Raw genomic sequence first — 18871 nt, 5'->3', positions numbered from 1 at the left:
GTCCGATATTGTCTTTCGAGACGCTCATTCCATAATGCTCACCCATACCATGACATACGTATGTACCATGAGGTAGCTCACTTCAGCTACAGGATCCATGGATGGTGGAGAGTTGACACCATAGCTCATCCTATCGTACATTTTGAGACATTTCAAATCTTTTTAGACTAGATGTCATTTTGTCGAGTGGTCATATGGCCTCGTGGAGCATCCATCGAATATTTGGTTAACACCAAATTTGATGATCTTTCATCTTTCATATAGACAGACTTAACTTAAAGCATCAGAGTTTATGGCCACGGCCTACCTAGCCCTCTCCAAGCTTGTCTTCGACACTCATGTTGTCTCTTTCTCTCCAACCTTGTTTATGCCTCAACTTAGCTTTAACGCACACTCTTTTTAGTGTGTTGGACAATGTACTGTCTCCTGAGTCGCATCATGACACTTATCTGTCTTGGATCTCACATAGCCAGATGGACGCCACTTGAAGGTCGTCGCCTTGTTTGTCAACATGTGAAGGTCACAACCTATTGTCTTCTTACTGAAATGATGACATGTACTACCTTGTTTTCTATAAGTACATCATTTTCATTTCTATATGGAGGCAAACCGTTCCGAGACATTAACTTAGCACTTGCTTTCGAGAACTAGAGGAGACCATTGGAGCAAAGGAAATGAATGGTTCAATTTTGGATCGTGACATCACGTTGAAGACGAACAATTGACGTAAGCATTCCCAATGAACTTTATTATATATTATTATATATTAACATTTGACCGTTCTTCTCGACCACATCATGACAAATGAACATCTCACACTTTTTCCTCATCCCCGAGCATTCCCAATGAACTCGCTCAACCCCATCTCCGAGCTCATAGAGCTCCCAAATTTCGACATCTCCATTAACGAAACCAACTCCACATTCCCATTCCCTTCTCTCTCCCTCGTACCCAAAAAATCCCTCAACCCGCTCCCACTTCCACCATGGGAGCCTATTCTCTGCAACTCCCCTTTGCTCTGATCAAACGAACTCGAAGACGAACTCATAACTCCCACATTATTCCCGGAGAACGACGGATTACTTTTCGTAGACCCGAAATGTGCTGCCTTCAGCAGCAATGCCGTAGCCGACATCGGCATAATTGACTTCCCTCCACCGCCGCTACCGCCCGAGCAAAACGACGAGAGGTTCACAGCTGTTTTTGAAGAGTTTTTATTCAAACCCAGAATTGGGTTGGAGATTTGGAAGAGATTAGAGGGTGGAATTTGGGGGAAAGGGAAGGTGTTGTTGATGGGGAAGTTATTATGGTGTGATTGGACAAAGATTCCGCCTTGGGAATTGAAGAGAGATTCGTTGAGTGAATTGGCAATGAAATTTGGGGTTGAATTTGCTGCTACCGATGAGATTAGCCTGCCGCTTTCGTCTGCTAGAGCATCGCAGAATGCTCTGTGGGTTATGAAGCTGTCTTTCCTATCAAAAGAGAGAGAGAGTAAGACAATGTTCATTGCTTATTTCTAGTAAATTAGTAGGACATCATAAATTTTGAACTAAAAGATCAATAAATGCCTTTAAAAATGGCATTAAATTAACAAAAATTTGGGTTGCATGTGTTAAAAGAAAATGCATGCCAAAGGGTTTCACGAAAGACGATGTGAGATCCCACATTTCGAGAGGAGAACAAAGTATTTCTTACAAGTGTTTGGAAATCTCTCCCTAACAGATGTGTTTTAAAATCGTGAGGCTGATGACAATAGGTAACGAGCAAAACGGACAATATTTGTTAGCGGTGGGCTTGAGCTGTTACAAATGGTATCAGAGATAGACACCGAGCAGTGTGACAACAAAGACACTGGGCTCCAAAGGGGTGGATTGTGAGATCTGACACCGGTTGGATAGTGGAATAAAACATTCTTTATAAGGGTGTGGAAACTTCTCCCTAACAAACGCGTTTTAAACCCGTGAGATTGACGGCAATAGGCAATGGGCTAAAGCCGACAATATTTGCTAGAGGTGGGCTTGGGCTGTAACAAATGGTATCAGAGTTAGATACTGGGTGGTGTGCCAGTAAGGACTCTGGGCCTCCAAGTGGGTGGATGGTGAGATTCCACATTGATTGGAGAGAGGAACAAAACATTCCTTAAAAGGATGTGAAAACCTGACGCGTTTTAAAGTCATGAGGCTGATGGTGAACAAATCATTCCTTATAAGGGTATGGAAACCTCTCCCCAACAAATGCGTTTTAAAATTGTGAGACTGACGACGATAGATAATGGGCTAAAGCAGACAATATCTACTAATAGTGGATCTGGGATGTTACATAGAAATGTTAATGTAGATATAGGTATAAGTATTTGAACATCCAACTAATTATGGAGCCGAGAAAGATTTCTCGGAACAAAGAATCCAACCTGTGACACTTAAGTAAAAGAGTGACACATGATTGAATCGATACCACATCCGAATGAGAGCGATTCAAATTATAGTATAACTAAGAAAAGCTTAAAGAAAACGAAACATACTACTTATACTAACAAAGTACGTCCCGATTAGTTCTAAAAACGAAGAGTAAGTAACATGATCATGCTAAGAACGAACGCCAAACCTGGAAAAGAGTGTTCCACAGTCACATTTGTACTCTCGAGTTCCACAAGTTTTAGAATGAGCCTTCCAATCAGATTGAACAGCATATTTCTTAGAACATTTCTCACATTTCCATTTCTTCTCACCATGTTTTCTACTAAAATGCTTCTTGATTCCAGTCAGGTCTCCAAGTGCTCTAGCTGGATCATGATGAACACAAGACCTCTCTGGGCAAATATAAACCTTCTTCTTCACCTCTTTGTTGCTTCTCTGCCTAAGCTTCCATGGCAGATTGTGCCCTCTTCTATGAAGCTGCAAGTTCTGATCCCTTTGAAACCCTTTGTTGCATATCTCACATATGAATCGGTTCGTCGCCATTAGAGCGTTCGGCGATAAAGCAATCACCTCGGCATCTGGATCTGTATAATCAAACACACCCATTTGTCAAAATCCCATCTTTTTTTAAAAGAAAAACAAACTTTTTGAAATGGGTATTGAGAATCAAACACACCCATTTGTCAAAATCTCATCTTTTTTTCAAAAAAACAAATTTTTGAAATGGGTTTTGAGAATCAAACACACCCATTTGTTAAAATCTCATCTTTTTTTCAAAAAAACAATTTTTTGAAGTGGGTATTGAGAATCAAGCACACCCATTTGTCAAAATCTCATATTTTTTTCAAAAAAAAACAAATTTTTTGAAGTGGGTATTGAGAATCAAACACACCCATTTGTCCAAATCCCATCTTTTTTAAAAAAAAAAAAACATTTTTTTTGAAATGGGTATTGAAAATTTTGAAGTAAATCAGCTGAAAATGTTAAGATCAAGAACAAACCTGGTTTTCCTGGCAAATTTCTCTTCTTTTTAGGGTTAGGGTTAGGGTTAGGGTTAGGGTTATGAGGAAGATGATAAAGTTGAGAGCTTTGTTCAGACATGATCAGCAAAGCTCACAAACAAAAAGAGGAAAACCAAAGGGGGTTTGGTTTTGTTTGGTTTTGATGAAGCTGAAAATGAAGAGAAAAAGATGAAAAAGTTTGAACAATTATGGGTATGGACCAGGACAAGAACAAGAACAAGAACAAGAACAATGGATTTAGCTGCGGTCTGTTTGTTTGGCTTAAAAAGAAATCTCCAAGAACCATGATGAGTAAAGGGAATATTTTTCATGTTTAATTAATTCATTATTATTATTACTATTTTGATTCTGAAAAAGTTGGTTCCCTTTCTGATACTGTTGCGGCCATAGTCTTACGTGCAGTCCCTTCAAGATGCCTCAGCTTTATCCATAGATTTAGCTGCCCCATCTCTGATTTTCTTGAGATGGGTCAATATTTTAAGGCAAAAGGAGTAAAAACAAGAATTTTGGTTAAAATACATGTATCGAATCAAAAGTTTGAGAGTAGAGATGTGTATGTTTAAGTTCGGCAAGGATGAGGAATCTCTGTTTAAACGGAGAATGAAATAGAAGTGGAAAAACGTATATCCCTAGTAGCTAAATGGTGCCATGAATCTTGATTATTTTCCCCATCAACCTTTTCCAAATCCCGGCTCATCACACCCAATAATTGAAATTGTGAGATCCCACCTCGGTGGAAAGGAGAACGAAGCATTACTTATAAGGGTGTGGATACCTCTCCATAGTAGACGCGTTTTAAAAACCGTGAGGCTGACGACAATAAGTAATGGGTGGGATTAGAGCTAGACACTGAGCAATGTGTCAGTGAGAACGTTGGACCTCAAGGGGTGGATTGTGAGATCTTACATTGGTTGGGACAGGGAAACAAAACACTCCTTACAAGAGTGTGAAATATCTCCCTAATAGACGCGTTAGGCCCTCAAGGGGGTGGATTGTGAGATCCTATATCGGTTGAAGAGTGAAACAAAGCATCCCTTATAAGGGTATGAAATCTCTCCCTGATAGATCTGTTGGGCCCTTAAGGGGGTGGATTGTGAGATCCCACGTCAATTGGATAGGGAAACAAACCACTCCGTATAAGGGTGCGAAATATCTCCCTAATAGACGCGTTGGGCCTTGAAGGGGTGAATTGTGAGATCGTACATCAGTTCAGTTGGAGAGTGAAACAAAGCACCCCTTATAAGGGTGTGAAATCTCTCTCTAATAGACCCGTTAGGCCCTCAAGGGGGTGGATTGTGAGATCCCACCTTGGTTGGAGAGGGAAACAGAGCACTCGGGTGTAAAATCTCTCCCAACCAAACTCATTAGGCCCTTAAAGGGTGGATTGTGAGATCCTACATTGGTTGTAGAGGGAAGCATAGCACTCCTTAGACGAGTGTGAAATCTCTCCCTAACAAACGCATTGGGCCTTCAAGGGGGTGGATTGTGAGATCCCACATCGATTGGATAAAGAAACAAAACACTTCTTATAAGGGTGTGAAATCTCTTCCTAATAAATACGTTTTAGCCAAATCTGACGGGTAGTATAAGAATAAGAGTCGGAAAGGAAGATGATTGGGTGAAGAGAGTGTGTTGACTAATAGAGAGAGAGAGAGAGAGAGAGAGAGAGAGAATCTTTGGAAAGTTAGATGCCTTTATGGAATGATTAACCCATAATCAAAAGCTATGCTAAAACTATTCAAATATAGACATAAACAGAGGGCGTTGGGGTTAGGGTTTCCCAATGCAAAAGTGATAGGACAGTCCGTGATACCTCTGTGACTGTCACTGTGACACTCACCCAACGCCTCTGCTTCCTCATTTCTACTGTTCTTTCTCTCCAAACTTCCATCATTTCATTTTCCCTTAACCCTAAAATTCCATAACTATCTTAATCACGGTAAAATCCCACAATTTCACGTTGGTTCTCGAAACATTCTTAGTTGTGAAAACATTTTCCTGACAAATGCGTTTTAAAGCTTTTAGGGAAAAGTCAAAGAAGACAATATCCGCTAGTGTGGCCCCGAGTCATTACAATTACGTTTAGTAAGTCACGAGCTTGTTTATTTTGATATTGTATTTAGATTAACATGTTAGAGTCGTTTAAGTAGTCTTAGTTAAGCTATCAAAGTTTAAAAACGAGTTTTCTTTATGATTGATCTTGATCATCAAAGTAATCTATTCCAAAATTTTCATTTGGGTTGATTGTTTTTTTTTGTTGATCAGATCAAATTTTTATCATTTTTTTTCTTTCAATTTTATGTTTAGGAAACTTTTTCGAGTTGACTTTTTTAATTAAGGATTAAATTTTGAGGTTTATTAGAAATTTTTAAAGTTTAGAGATCTATTAGACACAAATATAGAAATCTCATACATTAGTATAAACTTTTCGAAGTTCAAACACAAACCTAAATTTGGTTTTGATTTCGGAATTAATTCAAGAATATGGGTTGACCGATACATCAATTGTGACGAAGGAGTAAATGAAGCATAAATGAATGAACCGATGCCACATTCGAATTAGAACGATCCTAAAGATATGATGACTAATTTTTTTTTTAAAAGAATTGAAAATTACTTCCTATACCGATAAGATGTGTCTTCCTTTTTCAGCGACTCAATCATAAGACTATAACATTAAACATGGTGGAGACTCGTGTTGGTTTGAATAAGAAAATTAAGTAGAATTTGGATTAGGGTTTAATCCATAATTTTGAAATTAAGGTCACTAATTATTAAAGGGAAATAATTAGGGATAAAAGAGAGAAATTAATTAAAAAATAAAGTAAAATAATAATGAAAAGAATAATAAGTTTTTTTTTGGCAACATGCAATTGGATTTTCATCAAACATTAACATATGCCATTACAAATATATAAAAACAAGACATCCTTAAATTCATGCATTTGGTCCCATTATATCATATCTTATTCTCTTTTATTTTTCTTTTTTAATAATTTTATATAGGGAAGAGTTTTTTTTTTTTTTTTTTTTACTAGCTCGGTGTCGAGCTGGGACCGAGAAACCTTTTCCATTCACGCTTCTTATTTATTCTCTCTGAAATTCTTCATTTATTTTCACTTAGATTGGGACGGTGTTTCTATGCAGCAAATTGTGGGAACTGGGTTTGTGCAAAGACTTTTTTTTTTAATTTTTTAATAAAAGTATTCATTAAGCATAATTTTTAAGATTTAAGGTATAATTTCCAATTTTTTTTTTTAATATATATTGCGTAAGAAAAATATAATATAACGTTGAAACTAATTTCTAAAATATCAAATTTCAATATTACAGCATAGTTTTTAACACTTATGGTGATTGGGACAGGAATATAATTCGACTCCGTTTAGTTAATAAGGAGAAATTTCTTCCCTCTCCTTCCTCTCATTTCTTAACGGATCATTATAAGGTCCCGACCCTAGGTTAAATAGACATTTCTACCTGCAAAATATAAAACAATTTAAAATGGGTCGATTTCTTTTTTTTATTTCAAGTTATTAAAGTATTTGAAAAATTGAGACATTCTTTTATTTAAAAAAAAAAATTAACGGGAAATTGAGAGGTAGTAGAGAGATTTTTTTCTTATTACCTAAATAAAGTCGTGGACGGAGATTATACTTCTCGCCCTACCCATTCTTAGAATTAAAGTGAGTATAGATCGATAGTATTCTCGATCAAGTTTAACCAAACGAAATGTTCGAATACTCCTAAAAAAATTTGTTGAGCTAAAATTTAAAAAAAAAAAAAAAAAAAAAAAGGACTTTTATTTTGGTAGTTTCTGTTTCAATAATGGGCCTTTAGGTGGCTCGTGCAAGAAAGATCTCAAATGCAGATCGAGGATAGAGCCCATTTTTTACTATCATTATTTAAAATATGAAACTGTAAAGAAATTGAATTAAAAAAGTAACTTTTTGGGGCATTCCGAGAATTGAACTCGGGACCTCTCGCACCCTAAGCGAGAATCATACCACTAGACCAAATGCCCAATTTTAATAAAGTTCTTTTTTTAACTAACAAGAAATATAAATAAAATTGCATAAAAGATAATTCTTGGGGCATTCCGAGAATTGAACTCGGGACCTCTCGCACCCTAAGCGAGAATCATACCACTAGACCAAATGCCCTTTTGTCTTAAATTTAGCTTATTAAAATTTATAAAAAAATATATAAATTTATTCTCCGAACTTACTTTTTTTTAAAAAAATTAATTTTTTATTTTTTAATTTTGACTATTTTAAAGAATAAACAATGACATTAGAAATAATTTTGCATTTTAAAAATTTTTAAAATTTTTAAAATTCTAAAATTAAAAAAAAAAAAAAAAAAGAAACACTTCACTTGCTTTTAAGAAGAAAAATAAAAAATAATTGAATATTTGACAAATTAGGGAAGAGTTTTACTTTTTAAATAAATAAAAAATACACGTAAATAATTTATCATATATATTTATTATCTTTTTAAAATAAAACAAAATTGATATTTAAAAACAACACATAAAAATCAATTTGGAGTCCTTTAGAGCCACTTTTTCACATGTTTTAAAAATACTTTTAATTAAAAAAAAAAACTATTTAAAAAATGAACTTGAGAATTCAATGACCATAAAACTATAAAATTAAATTATTTGCAATTTTCACAAAACTCCACCCATCTAGTTTTATGTCTTCCTCGGACAGTTGGCAAAGTTTGTTTTCGTCAACCGAACATCAGTGGTATGGAATCCAAATTTATTCGGGCACACACGCTCTTCGTGCATGCACGTTCAATCATTGTGACACAACAACGTCGCATCTTATTGTCATCTCAGTTCGCAATAACACGACCCATGCATTGTGTTGTCGTCCCGTGTCTCGGGACACATCGCCATCTAGGTTTGCTCGAACACATTCGTTAGGAACTGACCCATGTGTCGATCATCTCATCAATACATCCCGAACATCCATCGATTTGGGTTCTTATGAGCATTGAACTCTCACGTGTCTATGCTAAATCATTTACGATATACATTCTAAATAATGGGTGCATAATCCAACATCCAACACATAGGTTGGGACGCAATACTAGCACACTCGTACTGTCCGATATTGTTCTTAAAAAAACTCATTCAAAAGAAGTTGTCCGACACACTTCTCTTTGCCCACATTGTGATAGGTTAACTCATTTAGGTCACAAACCCATTTAAAGAGCCAAATAAACATAAACAATTTAACCTTTGGGTTAATATATATACATAAATAAACATATGTATATGTATATCAAAAAAAAAAAAAAATATATATATATATATATACATACAATACATATATACACATACATATATACACACACATATATACATATACATATATATATCTATACACACACATATATACATATACATATATATATCTATACATATACATATACATATATATATATACATATATATATACTATATACATATCTATAATATATATATGTATGTATATATATATATATTTATTTATTGCAGATTTGAGAAAGTTAAAAACATTTGGGGTAAAGAAAATGCAAAATTTGAGTACGGCGTCGTTTCGAAGTCCGTGGGCGGAATAGCCTAAATCCACTGTTCGTCATTTTCATGTAATCCGCTCCTTTTTTTGTATTTTTCTGGACTTCTGCGGTTCATCTTTGTAGCACAGAACCATTACAGGAGCTCCTACTCAAGCCCATCTCTAAGCTTCTGAATTTCAGCCATGGAAGACGACTTTGATTTCGGTGACAAGGTTCCGCCGGCAGTCAATCGCATGGTACTACTATCCCGATGTCATTTCTTTTCTTCTCTCTACTTTGCCGCCTAATCTAAGATCTCTGTTAATGCAGCAGCTCCTCCTTTCGAGATTTTGATTTGCAGATGCTTCTTTGTGTTTACTTTGATACTTTACCTATATTCACCGAGGTTTTTTGTTCGGATTTGATCTCATTCTTTGAAATTCGTTCCTGAGGTCTGATCGTCTTTGTAAATAATGTCGTTGATTTTTTTGAGGGATCTTCTCCGAGTATCCTTATAGATTTGTTCGCAAACGTGGAATTTCTTTTGCAGTTTTGTTCATGCAACTGAATCGTGGAAGATGAGAATGCATGATTTCAAAAACTACACTTCTTTTTGCAATTTCTTTGAAATTTCAGGATGCTACATGAATTTGTTAATTTGGTCCTACTTCTATGACCGAACTTAAAATTGGAGGATTGTGGAATTGTTCCTTTTCGGTTGACAAGAATAATTGTCGTGACCTGTTTGATATTGTTAAATTAGAGAATGTTCCATGCATCTCTGATTCTGATGTGGTATCCTCAGCATCTTTCATTGCAAATAATCAGATTAAAGAGTACTATACTACAATAGATCTCCTCTTCGTGCTTTTGATCTATCTAACTCGAGTTTTGAAGCCAATTTACCTGTAACCTATGAGTATATAGTGGACATTCTTCGTATTTAAGTGGAACAATCATGGAAAAGATTCTCTTAATCTGATACATTCAGAAGTCAGAAATGGGACATTATCCATCATAACTGGGCTGGAACACTTTTTGTTAATGGCCTTTTTGATGAACATTTTGTTTTTGCTTTCCTGATTTTGAAAATTATGCTTGGTGTTACTGTTCACCCATTTCAGAACACAGATGAATTCTAAGCTAAAATTGGCCATGGTGCACAGGGGAACGTGATTAGAGAGGCAGATGCAAGAGGATTCAATCCAGGGCTGATTGTGCTGCTTGTAGTGGGGGGACTGTTATTGGCTTTCCTTGCTGGGAATTACGCTCTGTACGTGTATGCACAGAAAACCCTCCCTCCAAAAAGGAAGAAACCAGTTTCAAAGAAGAAGATGAAGAGGGAGAGATTGAAGCAAGGTATTTCGGCTCCTGGAGAGTAATAGCCTAGTAGTAGTTGTTGTTGTTGTTGTAGTAGTAGACGTTGTGTTCCTGTTTTTTATTTTGTTTCTTTTCTTGTTTGAACTAACAAGTTCTTCCCGTGAATTTCAGTGTTTGAAGAGTTGTTTTGTTTATGCTGTTCAAATCTAAACATCCCAACTAGAAGTTTATCGTCCCTTGCATCCGTAGAAATGAGAAATATGAATAAGAACATAGTTTATATGATATGTTATGCTGTTCTATCTTTCTAAATTAGGAGGATTGAGAGAGATCCATTGGATAATAAAATAATTAGGAGGATTGAGAGCGATCCATTAGATATTTGGCTCTTGTCTATTCTATTCTAGGGTTGATTTTATATTCTTTTGTATTCCGTGTTCATTTTTCTTCGTTCGTAAATAACTTCGAATGTCTTTCTTTTCGTTTGTAAATAACTTGAAATGTCTTTCTTTTCGTTTGTAAATAACTTGAAATGTCTTTCTTTTCGTTTGTAAATAATTTGGAATGTCTTTCTTTTCGTTTGTAAATAATTTGGAATGTCTTTCTTTTCGTTTGTAAATAACTTGGAATGTCTTTTGTCCCGTTTGTAAATAACTTGGAATGTCTTTTGTCCCGTTTGTAAATAACTTGGAATGTCTTTTGTCCCGTTTGTAAATAACTTGGAATGTCTTTTGTCCCGTTTGTAAATAACTTGGAATATCTTTTGTCCCGTTTGTAAATAACTTGGAATATCTTTTTTCCGGTTTGTAAATAACTTGGAATATCTTTTTTCCGGTTTGTAAATAACTTGGAATGTCTTTTTTCCCGTTTGTAATAACTTAGAATGTCTCTTTCCGTTTGCAATAACTTGGAATGTCTCTTTTCCGTTTGTAAATAATTTGGAATGTCTTTTTTCCGTTTGTAAATAACATGGAATGTCTGATACATGTGTCCGTTTGTAAATAACATGGAATGTCTGATACATGTGTTGCATGTCGCATCGCATATCTTTTTTTCTCTGTTGCATGTCTAATATCTTTTTTTCTCTGTTGCATGTCGCATATCTTTTTTTCTCTGTTGCAGGTCGCATATCTTTTTTTATCTTTTTTTCTCTGTTGCATGTCGCATATTTTTTTTTCTGTGTTGTTTTCTGTGTTATCTTTTTTTCTCTGTTGCATGTCGCATATTTTTTTTTCTGTGTTGTTTTCTGTGTTGCATGGCGCATTTTTTTTCTGTGGCGCATTTTTTTTTCTGTGTTGCATGTTGCATGTCGCACATCTTTTTTTCGTTTGTAAATAACTTGGAATGTCTGATACTGGTGTTGCATGTCGCATGTCTTTTAAACCGAGCGAAAATTTACCAATATTTTTGTCATTTTATCGTGGTCTGAAATTAAATACTCTCTTCTATATGCTCTCAACGAATAATAAGAGGCTCAAAACCCTGAAAATCATAAAACAAGGTAATTGATACCGATCTTTTCATTATGTATCTTCTAGAATTTTCTTTTTAATTCTAAGACTAACTTTTCATTATGTATCTTCTAGAATTTTCTTTTTAATTCTAAGACAGTTATTAATAAACCAGTTCGGTTTAAGAAAAAAAACAATATTTCGAACCTCAATAGTTAATATTTTCTTCTATCTTCACCAAAGTAATCTCCCTTCATCTTCATCTTCACCTCTGATAAAGCCTCCATTACTAAAAAAGAATGAAACATTTGGCCATAAAGTATAGTTTTAAATTTATGAGTTCAAATGATAAAAGAAACATACAAATCGAAACATTCATCCTCACCAATCTTTTCAACATACATATTCTATGCATAAAAGAACAGTATATTATCCACAAATATGACATGCCGTCTCATTCATACAAAACCTCGTCACTGTATATTTTCTTTTCACTTATATAGTTTCATGCAGATTCAGCCGAAAGGCACCAACCACTGTAACAGAACATGAGAGACGAAGCACGATGAGGATCTCAGACTCCACGCCCCATGTTCTGTTCGGTAGGTGGGATCATGACTAACACGGGACGAGCATTGAACCCGGGGTGAGGTATCCTTCGACGGAGTTCACGACCTTCCTGGCAAAGTGCACACGTGTGGAACAAGACGTGAGTTGCAAAGTCGCAGACAGATTCACAGTGCTCACGCTGAACTTCATCTTCGACACAGAGTCCGCAACAGCCACATGACCTATGAAACGCCTCGCAGTTACCCTGTTCATCAACAGATCGAATCAAAGTGGTTTCAAATCAGAAGCCAAGATTTAATGTTAAGAATGGATACAGATATCAAAGAAGTAGGTTTAACTTGCCTCTAGATTGAACGTTCGGCGGATACGGATACGGCTGGGAAACGTAAACCATGGAGCAAGGCAGTTCCAGCCAAAGAAAGAGGTTCCAATTAAGTAGAGACCAGAATATGACATGCAATGATTTGCAAATGTCCCAGGAGTAGTCCCAAGTCTCTCTGCATTGCTTCCATACAGCAGACAAGGAGCCACACTTCCAAGAAGACCTACAAATAGTCATTGTTAGTTGCTTTCCCTTATTCTCTCTAATTTCATTTCAGTTTCTTCCCATTTTCATCACTTCCTATACAAAAAAATGAGCTACTAATTTTATTGTCGTGGGTTTCTTTTGTAACAGCGCAAGTCCACCGCTAGCAGGTATTGTCCTCTTTGCATTTTTCCCGTCCGGGCTTCCCTCCAATGTTTTAAAACACGTCTGCTAGGGAGAGGTTTGTACACCTTTATAAAGAATGTTTCATTTCCATCTCCTAGGGAGAGGTTTCCACCCCATTATAAAGAATGTTTCGTTTCCATCTCCAACTGACGTGGAATCTCACATCTTTTTTCTTATTGATTGCAAGGATGGTTTTGCTTTGGCCTCTTCCTTCTCCCACCCCCTCCACTCACCCACCCCTTTCTTTTTGGTGGGATGCAGCAATTTCTTGCAAGAACATTGTATGCCTTCAAGGAATGTTTCTCTCTTTTTCCTTCCCTCTTCTCACAATGTTCTCAAACTTACCTTAGATGTCAAATGTGATTCTAACAACGGGGACCCTTGGACTCATTATGCTATTCGACTAAACTCGTTGTTGAAAGCAAATGTGATTCTAACAACGGGGACCCTTGGACTCATTATGCTATTCGACTAAACTCGTTGTTGAAAGGTTCATAGCCCTTTCATTTTATAGGGCCGAATAAGCCAAAGTTCTATTCCCAACTCGAATGAGAGGGGTGGGTGCTAGTTCACCAATAGGATGACTATCAATTACCTCGCGTAAATGTCTTTTTTTATTTGAAGTCCACATCCACCCCACATTGGAGACATGAAGGATTTCCTTATTACCTCACTTGAAGATAGGTGTTATATAGAGACCACAAGTCTTAGCCATAGGGTCAGCCCCTTCTTCTCCCCCATGAAGAAAGAGATCAGTCAAACATTCCAACCAAGAAAATGCTGGCATTTATTTAAATGCAATTCGAGTCATTGATGGCACCAAGAATTAGACTTGGGTATTTAATGGAAACTTAAGAACTAGGTGGAAGACTTTTGAACTTTATGAACAACATTAAAGACTTGTTTATTTCAACTGGTATGAAACAGCTGGTTATGGACAGAAAATTCAGCTAAACATCCTTTACTGCCTATAGCTGCCCATAGAAATGGTAGCATGGTATTAGAGAACCAAGCAATTATGCATAGCCCAGATCTTTTCTGAAACTCTATTTCAAGAAATACACAATACTACCTAGGATGAGCTAAGAGTTCAATGATCAAGGTAAATCCCCTAAGAGTTCAATGATCATCATGAGGATGAGCTACGGTTCATATGATTTCATAATCAGGCATCCTTATCATCTGATTAATCTCTATAAGATCATTAATCAAGAAATAAAACTACAAAAATAGGGGAACCGATTGAAAATTGTTGGAATTAGAGGACGATCGGATTCAAATTGGTGAGAATCGTCATATTAAATCGTCGAGGATAAAGAAATTTCCTCTCGGATGCAATCAGAAACCCCAAAAATCAAAGAAAAAGAATCACCGAATCAAAAAACCTAAACTCACAGAAAAAACTCAATTCCAATAACAATCAGAAGAAGGAAGCTTACAAACTTCAAGATCGCTGCTGCAGAACTCATCGTGGCGACCGAGACAAGCGCAGAGACCAGTTTCCCATTGAGGCCGACCAACCGGCTCGCCGACAACACTGCCATCAACGGGCAGCCCATCGGCGGTCCATCCATAATCGCCACCGGTGCCCTTATTCTCCTCCGCGGCATCTTTCCGAACAGGAGAGGGCGGAGGCACCGCATCGGGCTTAGCCGCGGTGGAGGTGCGATGGGTATCCTTCTCATCCGCATTTTCAACGACCTTGCCGAGAAGGGGGCTGGATTCCTCAAGGTTTTCGGCGCTGGCCATGATGAATTAGGAGAAGAACGATACAAAATTCAGAACCCAATGCGAAGAAATGGGGGAGACGAGGTCAGAAACTTAATGGAAGGGTGATTCTTTCCAAATTTTGCTCTCCTACCAGACGAACGGACGGAGGGAAGCGGAAGAACTAAGATTTCGCGGCTCCGCACCGTTTTATTTGGGTTCGGATTACGCCCATACCTGTAATTAGCAAAAATTTAAAAATCATTTTCTTATTATTTAAAATAAAAAAAAAAATATGATTATCTAAAAAAAAAAAAAAAAAAAAACTCTTAAACTCTCCTACTATTCTCAAAAATATTTTTAAACTTTAAAAAAATTAAAAAATACTCTTATATTAGTTCTTTTTAAAAAATATTATCAATATATTTTAAAACTTGTAAAATTAAAATATTTATAGATAATCTATGATCTATTGATAGATGATTTTCGTGATATATTAAAATACCTAAAATTAGCAAAAACAAAAAATCATTTTCAAATTATTTAAAATAAAAAAGATTTGATTATCTAAAAAAAATACTATTCTCAAAAATAACTTTAAATTTTAAAATATTAAAAAAAAATTTTAAAAAAAATACTCTTTATATTAATTCACATAAAAATAGTTAATATTTTGTTTAAAAAATATTCGCTTTTCAAAATTTTATTATACATTTGTCTGGGAAGTGTTAAAAGAGGCATTCCCCTTCTCAAATAATTAAAAAATAATCGAAGCGCTCAACATATCTCTCGCTGACACAGCTAACTCCTAGTAAGGTTCCGACACGTGTTAGAGAGGACTATTAGAAGTACGAGAGCTCACTTCCCATTTTAAATATGTAAACTAACTTACATTCAACTCGACTAAGTTGCCCCAATACAAATAATGTTTTTAAAGTGTAATTACAACCCATTTCATTATAAACTTTCTTATTACCGGGAGTCATCGACCAATCACATTTTTAAGATATTTATTTTTATTTACTTCCAGAAAATGCATCATTCTCCTTAACCCCTTGTTCCGTGATTGTGAGTTATTCAAACACTCTTTTACTCGACTGTCAGTCGAGCTGCTTCTTCGCCCCTCTCCTTTCCTTTCCAGTCGAGCTTCTTCGCCCCTTCCCCTAAAGCTGTGAGACCGAGTTTACGAGGCGAACGAGCGAAAGCTGCTCGAACCATAGCGAGAGGAGCGAAAGCAACTCGACCAAGAGGGAGAAAGTGTAGGAGAAAGAATCTTGTCTCCCAGATTCTTGGTCTCCCAGGCCCTACCAGAATAGAGTAAGTCAGGGCTTTTTGCAAAGAATTAGTAAAGCTCCTGGTGAGAACTGAAATCCTGGTCAAACTGAGATCTTGTTCTGTCTCATTCATCATTCTTCGAATAACTCACTATTATTGATTATGAATACAATTATATATTATAAATAAAATACAAAACAAATTGAATCACATTGGGCCTGGAATAATTACAGTGCCCGGCCCAACCCAATTCGATACATCTGGGCCCAATTCGTTTTATAAATTTTCAATTAAAATATAAAAATCTCTTCAAACTCATTAATTAAAATAAAATCTTAAATTTATAAATTTTAATAATTTTTTTTTTTTAAATCTTATCAATTTTCATCCATATATATATTTTATAATTAATTGAAGGCATATAAAAGTATTTTCTAAATTTTATGCATATTAATATATATATATATATTATAATCCATTGAAGGTATATAAAAATATTTTCTAAATTTTATGCTTATTAAAATATTACGTGAAAAAAATTGAATTAGGGTCAATATTTTTTTATGATACTATGAGAAAGTTTCTCTCTTCATTTTTATAAAGGTACGATTGACGTTTTTTTTTTAAATTTCTTATTATATTTATTAGAGGTTGTACTATGACTAAAAATATTGACCGTAACTCAGATTTTTCATGTAATGCTTTAAATGACTCGATTAAAATCTTCTCGAGAGAATTTGATTTGTCAGGTCTTATACTGGTTGCACGTTTTTTCTTCTTCTCCATTTTAATCTTTGTACCATGTCTAGTTAATATAGTAAGAGACTACAACGAAAAAAAAAATTATGAACGTCCCGTCAGTAGCTTAATAAAAAAATGATTCAAAATAACCTGAAAACGAAACTATTTTAGAGTGGTTTAAGACTTATAAATCACGATTAGAATATTAATTGTAGAACCCGAAATGGGCCATTTTAATAAATGAAAAGACGAGAATTTCTTCGACCTATGTTGAATAATAACGCTCTTTTTATAGATATATAAAATAATTGGAATTATGCATAAATTTATGAAACTACAAAATTAATTATAGAGTAATTGGTATGGTTTTATTTCTTAAAATAATTATTTGTTAATTATTGTCACATATGACACAACAACAACTCTTCAATTATTATATGGCAACTTCATTGGTGGTTAGAAATCAAGAAAAACATTACATAATATGCTCATATAATATGATGTTACATACCAATTATTCTAATTATATATATATGCATTCAATCAACCATCCTCCACCTACCAACCACGTACTATTGATGACGAGATTGTGTTCGGCGAAGAAGGATGAAATTAATTTAAATAATTATATAAATAAAGTCAACTTGAGTATAGTTCAATTGATCAGAGTATATATCTTTGTTCAAGAGGGGTGAGATTCCATATTGGTTGGAGAGGGGAACGAAACATTTCTTATACATGTGTGAAAACCTCTCCCTAATAGACGCATTTTAAAACTATAACTGGTAAAAGTGGATAATATCTACTAGTTGTTGACTGGGTGTTACAAATGGTATCAAAGCCAGATATGGGGCGATGTGACATTTTGAAACCGTGAGGTTGAGGGCCAAAGCGGACAATATCTGCTAGCGTTGGCCTTTCGGCTATTACAAATAATATCGGAGCCAGATGTCGAGCGGTGTGTCAGTGAATACGTTGGGCTCCCAAGAGGGTGGATTGTGAGATCCTACATCGTTTGGAAAGGGGGAAACGAATAAAGGTGTGGAAACCTCTCTCTAATAAATGCGTTTTAATATTATGAGGTTGACGGTAGACACCGAATGGTGTGTCAGCAAGGACGCTGAGTTTCGAGGTAGATTGTAAGATATGGAAATCTCTCCCCTAATAGACGCGTTTTAAGACCGTAACAGGTCAAAGCGGACAATATCTACTAGTAGTGAATTTGGGTGTTACAAATGGTATCAAAGCCAGACACTAGGCGATATGACATTTTGAAACCGTGAGGTTGAGGGCCAAAACGGACAATATTTGCTAGCAGTGGCCTTTGGACTGTTACAAATGGTATTAGAGCCAAACACCGAGTAGTGCATTAGCAAGGACGCTTTTTAATACTATGAGGCTGACGGCAAACATCGAATAGTGTATCAATTAGGATGCTGGCCCCAAAGGGGTGGATTGTGAGATCCGAAAATCTCTCCCTAATAGATGGTTTTTAAAATTGTGAGGCTGACAGCGATACATAACCGGTCAAATGCTAACGCCGAGCTTAAACTCTTATACGATGTTAAAAATTCGAATTTTTTCACTTTTATTGACTCAAAAAATGTAAGAGATTATTGTTCCGTGCCTATTTGAATTAAATATATTTAAAAATATATTAATTTTTAAAAAAAAAATTAATGCATCATTTTAATTTTCAATATAATATTTTTAAAAGTACTAAAATGAACCCAATTTTTAAATACTTAAATTTCAATATTACGACCGACCTAGTATTTCCTCCCCTACAATATATGATGAAAGAGGTAAGGTGAGATGGAGATTTGACGGGGTTGGGAACAACCTCGTTTAGCTAACGAAAAAAATCTATTCTTATCTCCTCCCTCATTTTTCATTTAAACGAGAATTTTTCATTCCATTCATGGTGGTTCTTCTCTAAACTCTGACCTCACAAATTAAACGAGAATTTACTCTTTTTATTTATTTTTTAATTGTTATAAATTAGGGTAAAATATTTAATTCAAGTATATACATCTTATCTTGGTTAAATGACACGTAGATTGCAGGCAAAGGAATCCGACGTGGATTGAAAGTAGTGGATTAATG

The 18871-nt window shown here is 35.4% G+C and overlaps 3 protein-coding genes and 2 non-coding genes across 6 annotated transcripts; 1 reads left to right on the top strand and 4 right to left on the bottom strand.

Annotated features, from left to right (window-relative positions):
* Positions 1–742: 742 nt before the first annotated feature.
* On the bottom strand, positions 743–3684 carry LOC111781889 (protein indeterminate-domain 7). Its single transcript, XM_023662618.2, has 3 exons — positions 3419–3684; positions 2605–3001; positions 743–1472 (listed from the first exon to the last, which is right to left on the bottom strand). The coding sequence occupies exons 1-3, from the start codon at positions 3516–3518 to the stop codon at positions 827–829; spliced, it is 1143 nt and encodes a 380-aa protein (XP_023518386.2). The 5' UTR covers positions 3519–3684; the 3' UTR covers positions 743–826.
* A 3707-nt stretch (positions 3685–7391) lies between these two features.
* Positions 7392–7463, bottom strand: TRNAP-AGG (transfer RNA proline (anticodon AGG)). Its single transcript has one exon. It is a non-coding gene; the product is annotated as a tRNA-Pro (tRNA).
* A 67-nt stretch (positions 7464–7530) lies between these two features.
* TRNAP-AGG (transfer RNA proline (anticodon AGG)) lies at positions 7531–7602 on the bottom strand. Its single transcript has one exon. It is a non-coding gene; the product is annotated as a tRNA-Pro (tRNA).
* A 1463-nt stretch (positions 7603–9065) lies between these two features.
* LOC111781095 (DNA-binding protein S1FA) lies at positions 9066–10703 on the top strand. Of its 2 annotated transcripts, XM_087119926.1 has the most exons (3): positions 9066–9246; positions 10156–10348; positions 10481–10703. In XM_087119926.1, exons 1-3 carry the CDS (start codon positions 9193–9195, stop codon positions 10618–10620), a joined length of 387 nt encoding a protein of 128 aa, XP_086976052.1. In that variant the 5' UTR covers positions 9066–9192; the 3' UTR covers positions 10621–10703. The 2 variants fall into 2 exon arrangements, with proteins under 2 accessions (XP_086976052.1, XP_023517292.1); XM_023661524.2 differs by having other exon boundaries at positions 9087–9246; positions 10156–10596.
* A 1364-nt stretch (positions 10704–12067) lies between these two features.
* LOC111782263 (cell number regulator 8) lies at positions 12068–14927 on the bottom strand. The gene is made up of 3 exons (XM_023663102.2): positions 14482–14927; positions 12673–12875; positions 12068–12574 (listed from the first exon to the last, which is right to left on the bottom strand). Exons 1-3 carry the CDS (start codon positions 14789–14791, stop codon positions 12335–12337), a joined length of 753 nt encoding a protein of 250 aa, XP_023518870.2. The 5' UTR covers positions 14792–14927; the 3' UTR covers positions 12068–12334.
* Between the last annotated feature and the right edge of the window lie 3944 nt (positions 14928–18871).

Source organism: Cucurbita pepo, chromosome 19 (genome assembly GCF_057944985.1).
Source record: "Cucurbita pepo subsp. pepo isolate OVF chromosome 19, ASM5794498v1, whole genome shotgun sequence".
NCBI classification, from domain to species: domain Eukaryota; kingdom Viridiplantae; phylum Streptophyta; class Magnoliopsida; order Cucurbitales; family Cucurbitaceae; genus Cucurbita; species Cucurbita pepo.
The sequence above is the reverse complement of the archived record's forward strand: the minus strand, read 5'-3'. Positions and strand labels throughout refer to the sequence as shown.

Excerpts from the sequence above, each read along its gene's own strand:
- LOC111781889 (XM_023662618.2), bottom strand. The coding sequence starts at position 3,518 with ATGTCTGAACAAAGCTCTCAACTTTATCATCTTCCTCATAACCCTAAC. Across the intron at positions 3,002-3,418 it reads AAATTTGCCAGGAAAACCAG|ATCCAGATGCCGAGGTGATT; the intron begins GTTTGTTCTTGA and ends TTGATTATACAG. Across the intron at positions 1,473-2,604 it reads TGTGGAACACTCTTTTCCAG|GAAAGACAGCTTCATAACCC; the intron begins GTTTGGCGTTCG and ends CTCTTTTGATAG.
- LOC111781095 (XM_087119926.1), top strand. The coding sequence starts at position 9,193 with ATGGAAGACGACTTTGATTTCGGTGACAAGGTTCCGCCGGCAGTCAAT. Across the intron at positions 9,247-10,155 it reads CGCCGGCAGTCAATCGCATG|GGGAACGTGATTAGAGAGGC; the intron begins GTACTACTATCC and ends CATGGTGCACAG. Across the intron at positions 10,349-10,480 it reads GAGGGAGAGATTGAAGCAAG|TGTTTGAAGAGTTGTTTTGT; the intron begins GTATTTCGGCTC and ends CGTGAATTTCAG.
- LOC111782263 (XM_023663102.2), bottom strand. The coding sequence starts at position 14,791 with ATGGCCAGCGCCGAAAACCTTGAGGAATCCAGCCCCCTTCTCGGCAAG. Across the intron at positions 12,876-14,481 it reads CAGCAGCGATCTTGAAGTTT|GTCTTCTTGGAAGTGTGGCT; the intron begins GTAAGCTTCCTT and ends GACTATTTGTAG. Across the intron at positions 12,575-12,672 it reads GCCGAACGTTCAATCTAGAG|GGTAACTGCGAGGCGTTTCA; the intron begins GCAAGTTAAACC and ends GTTGATGAACAG.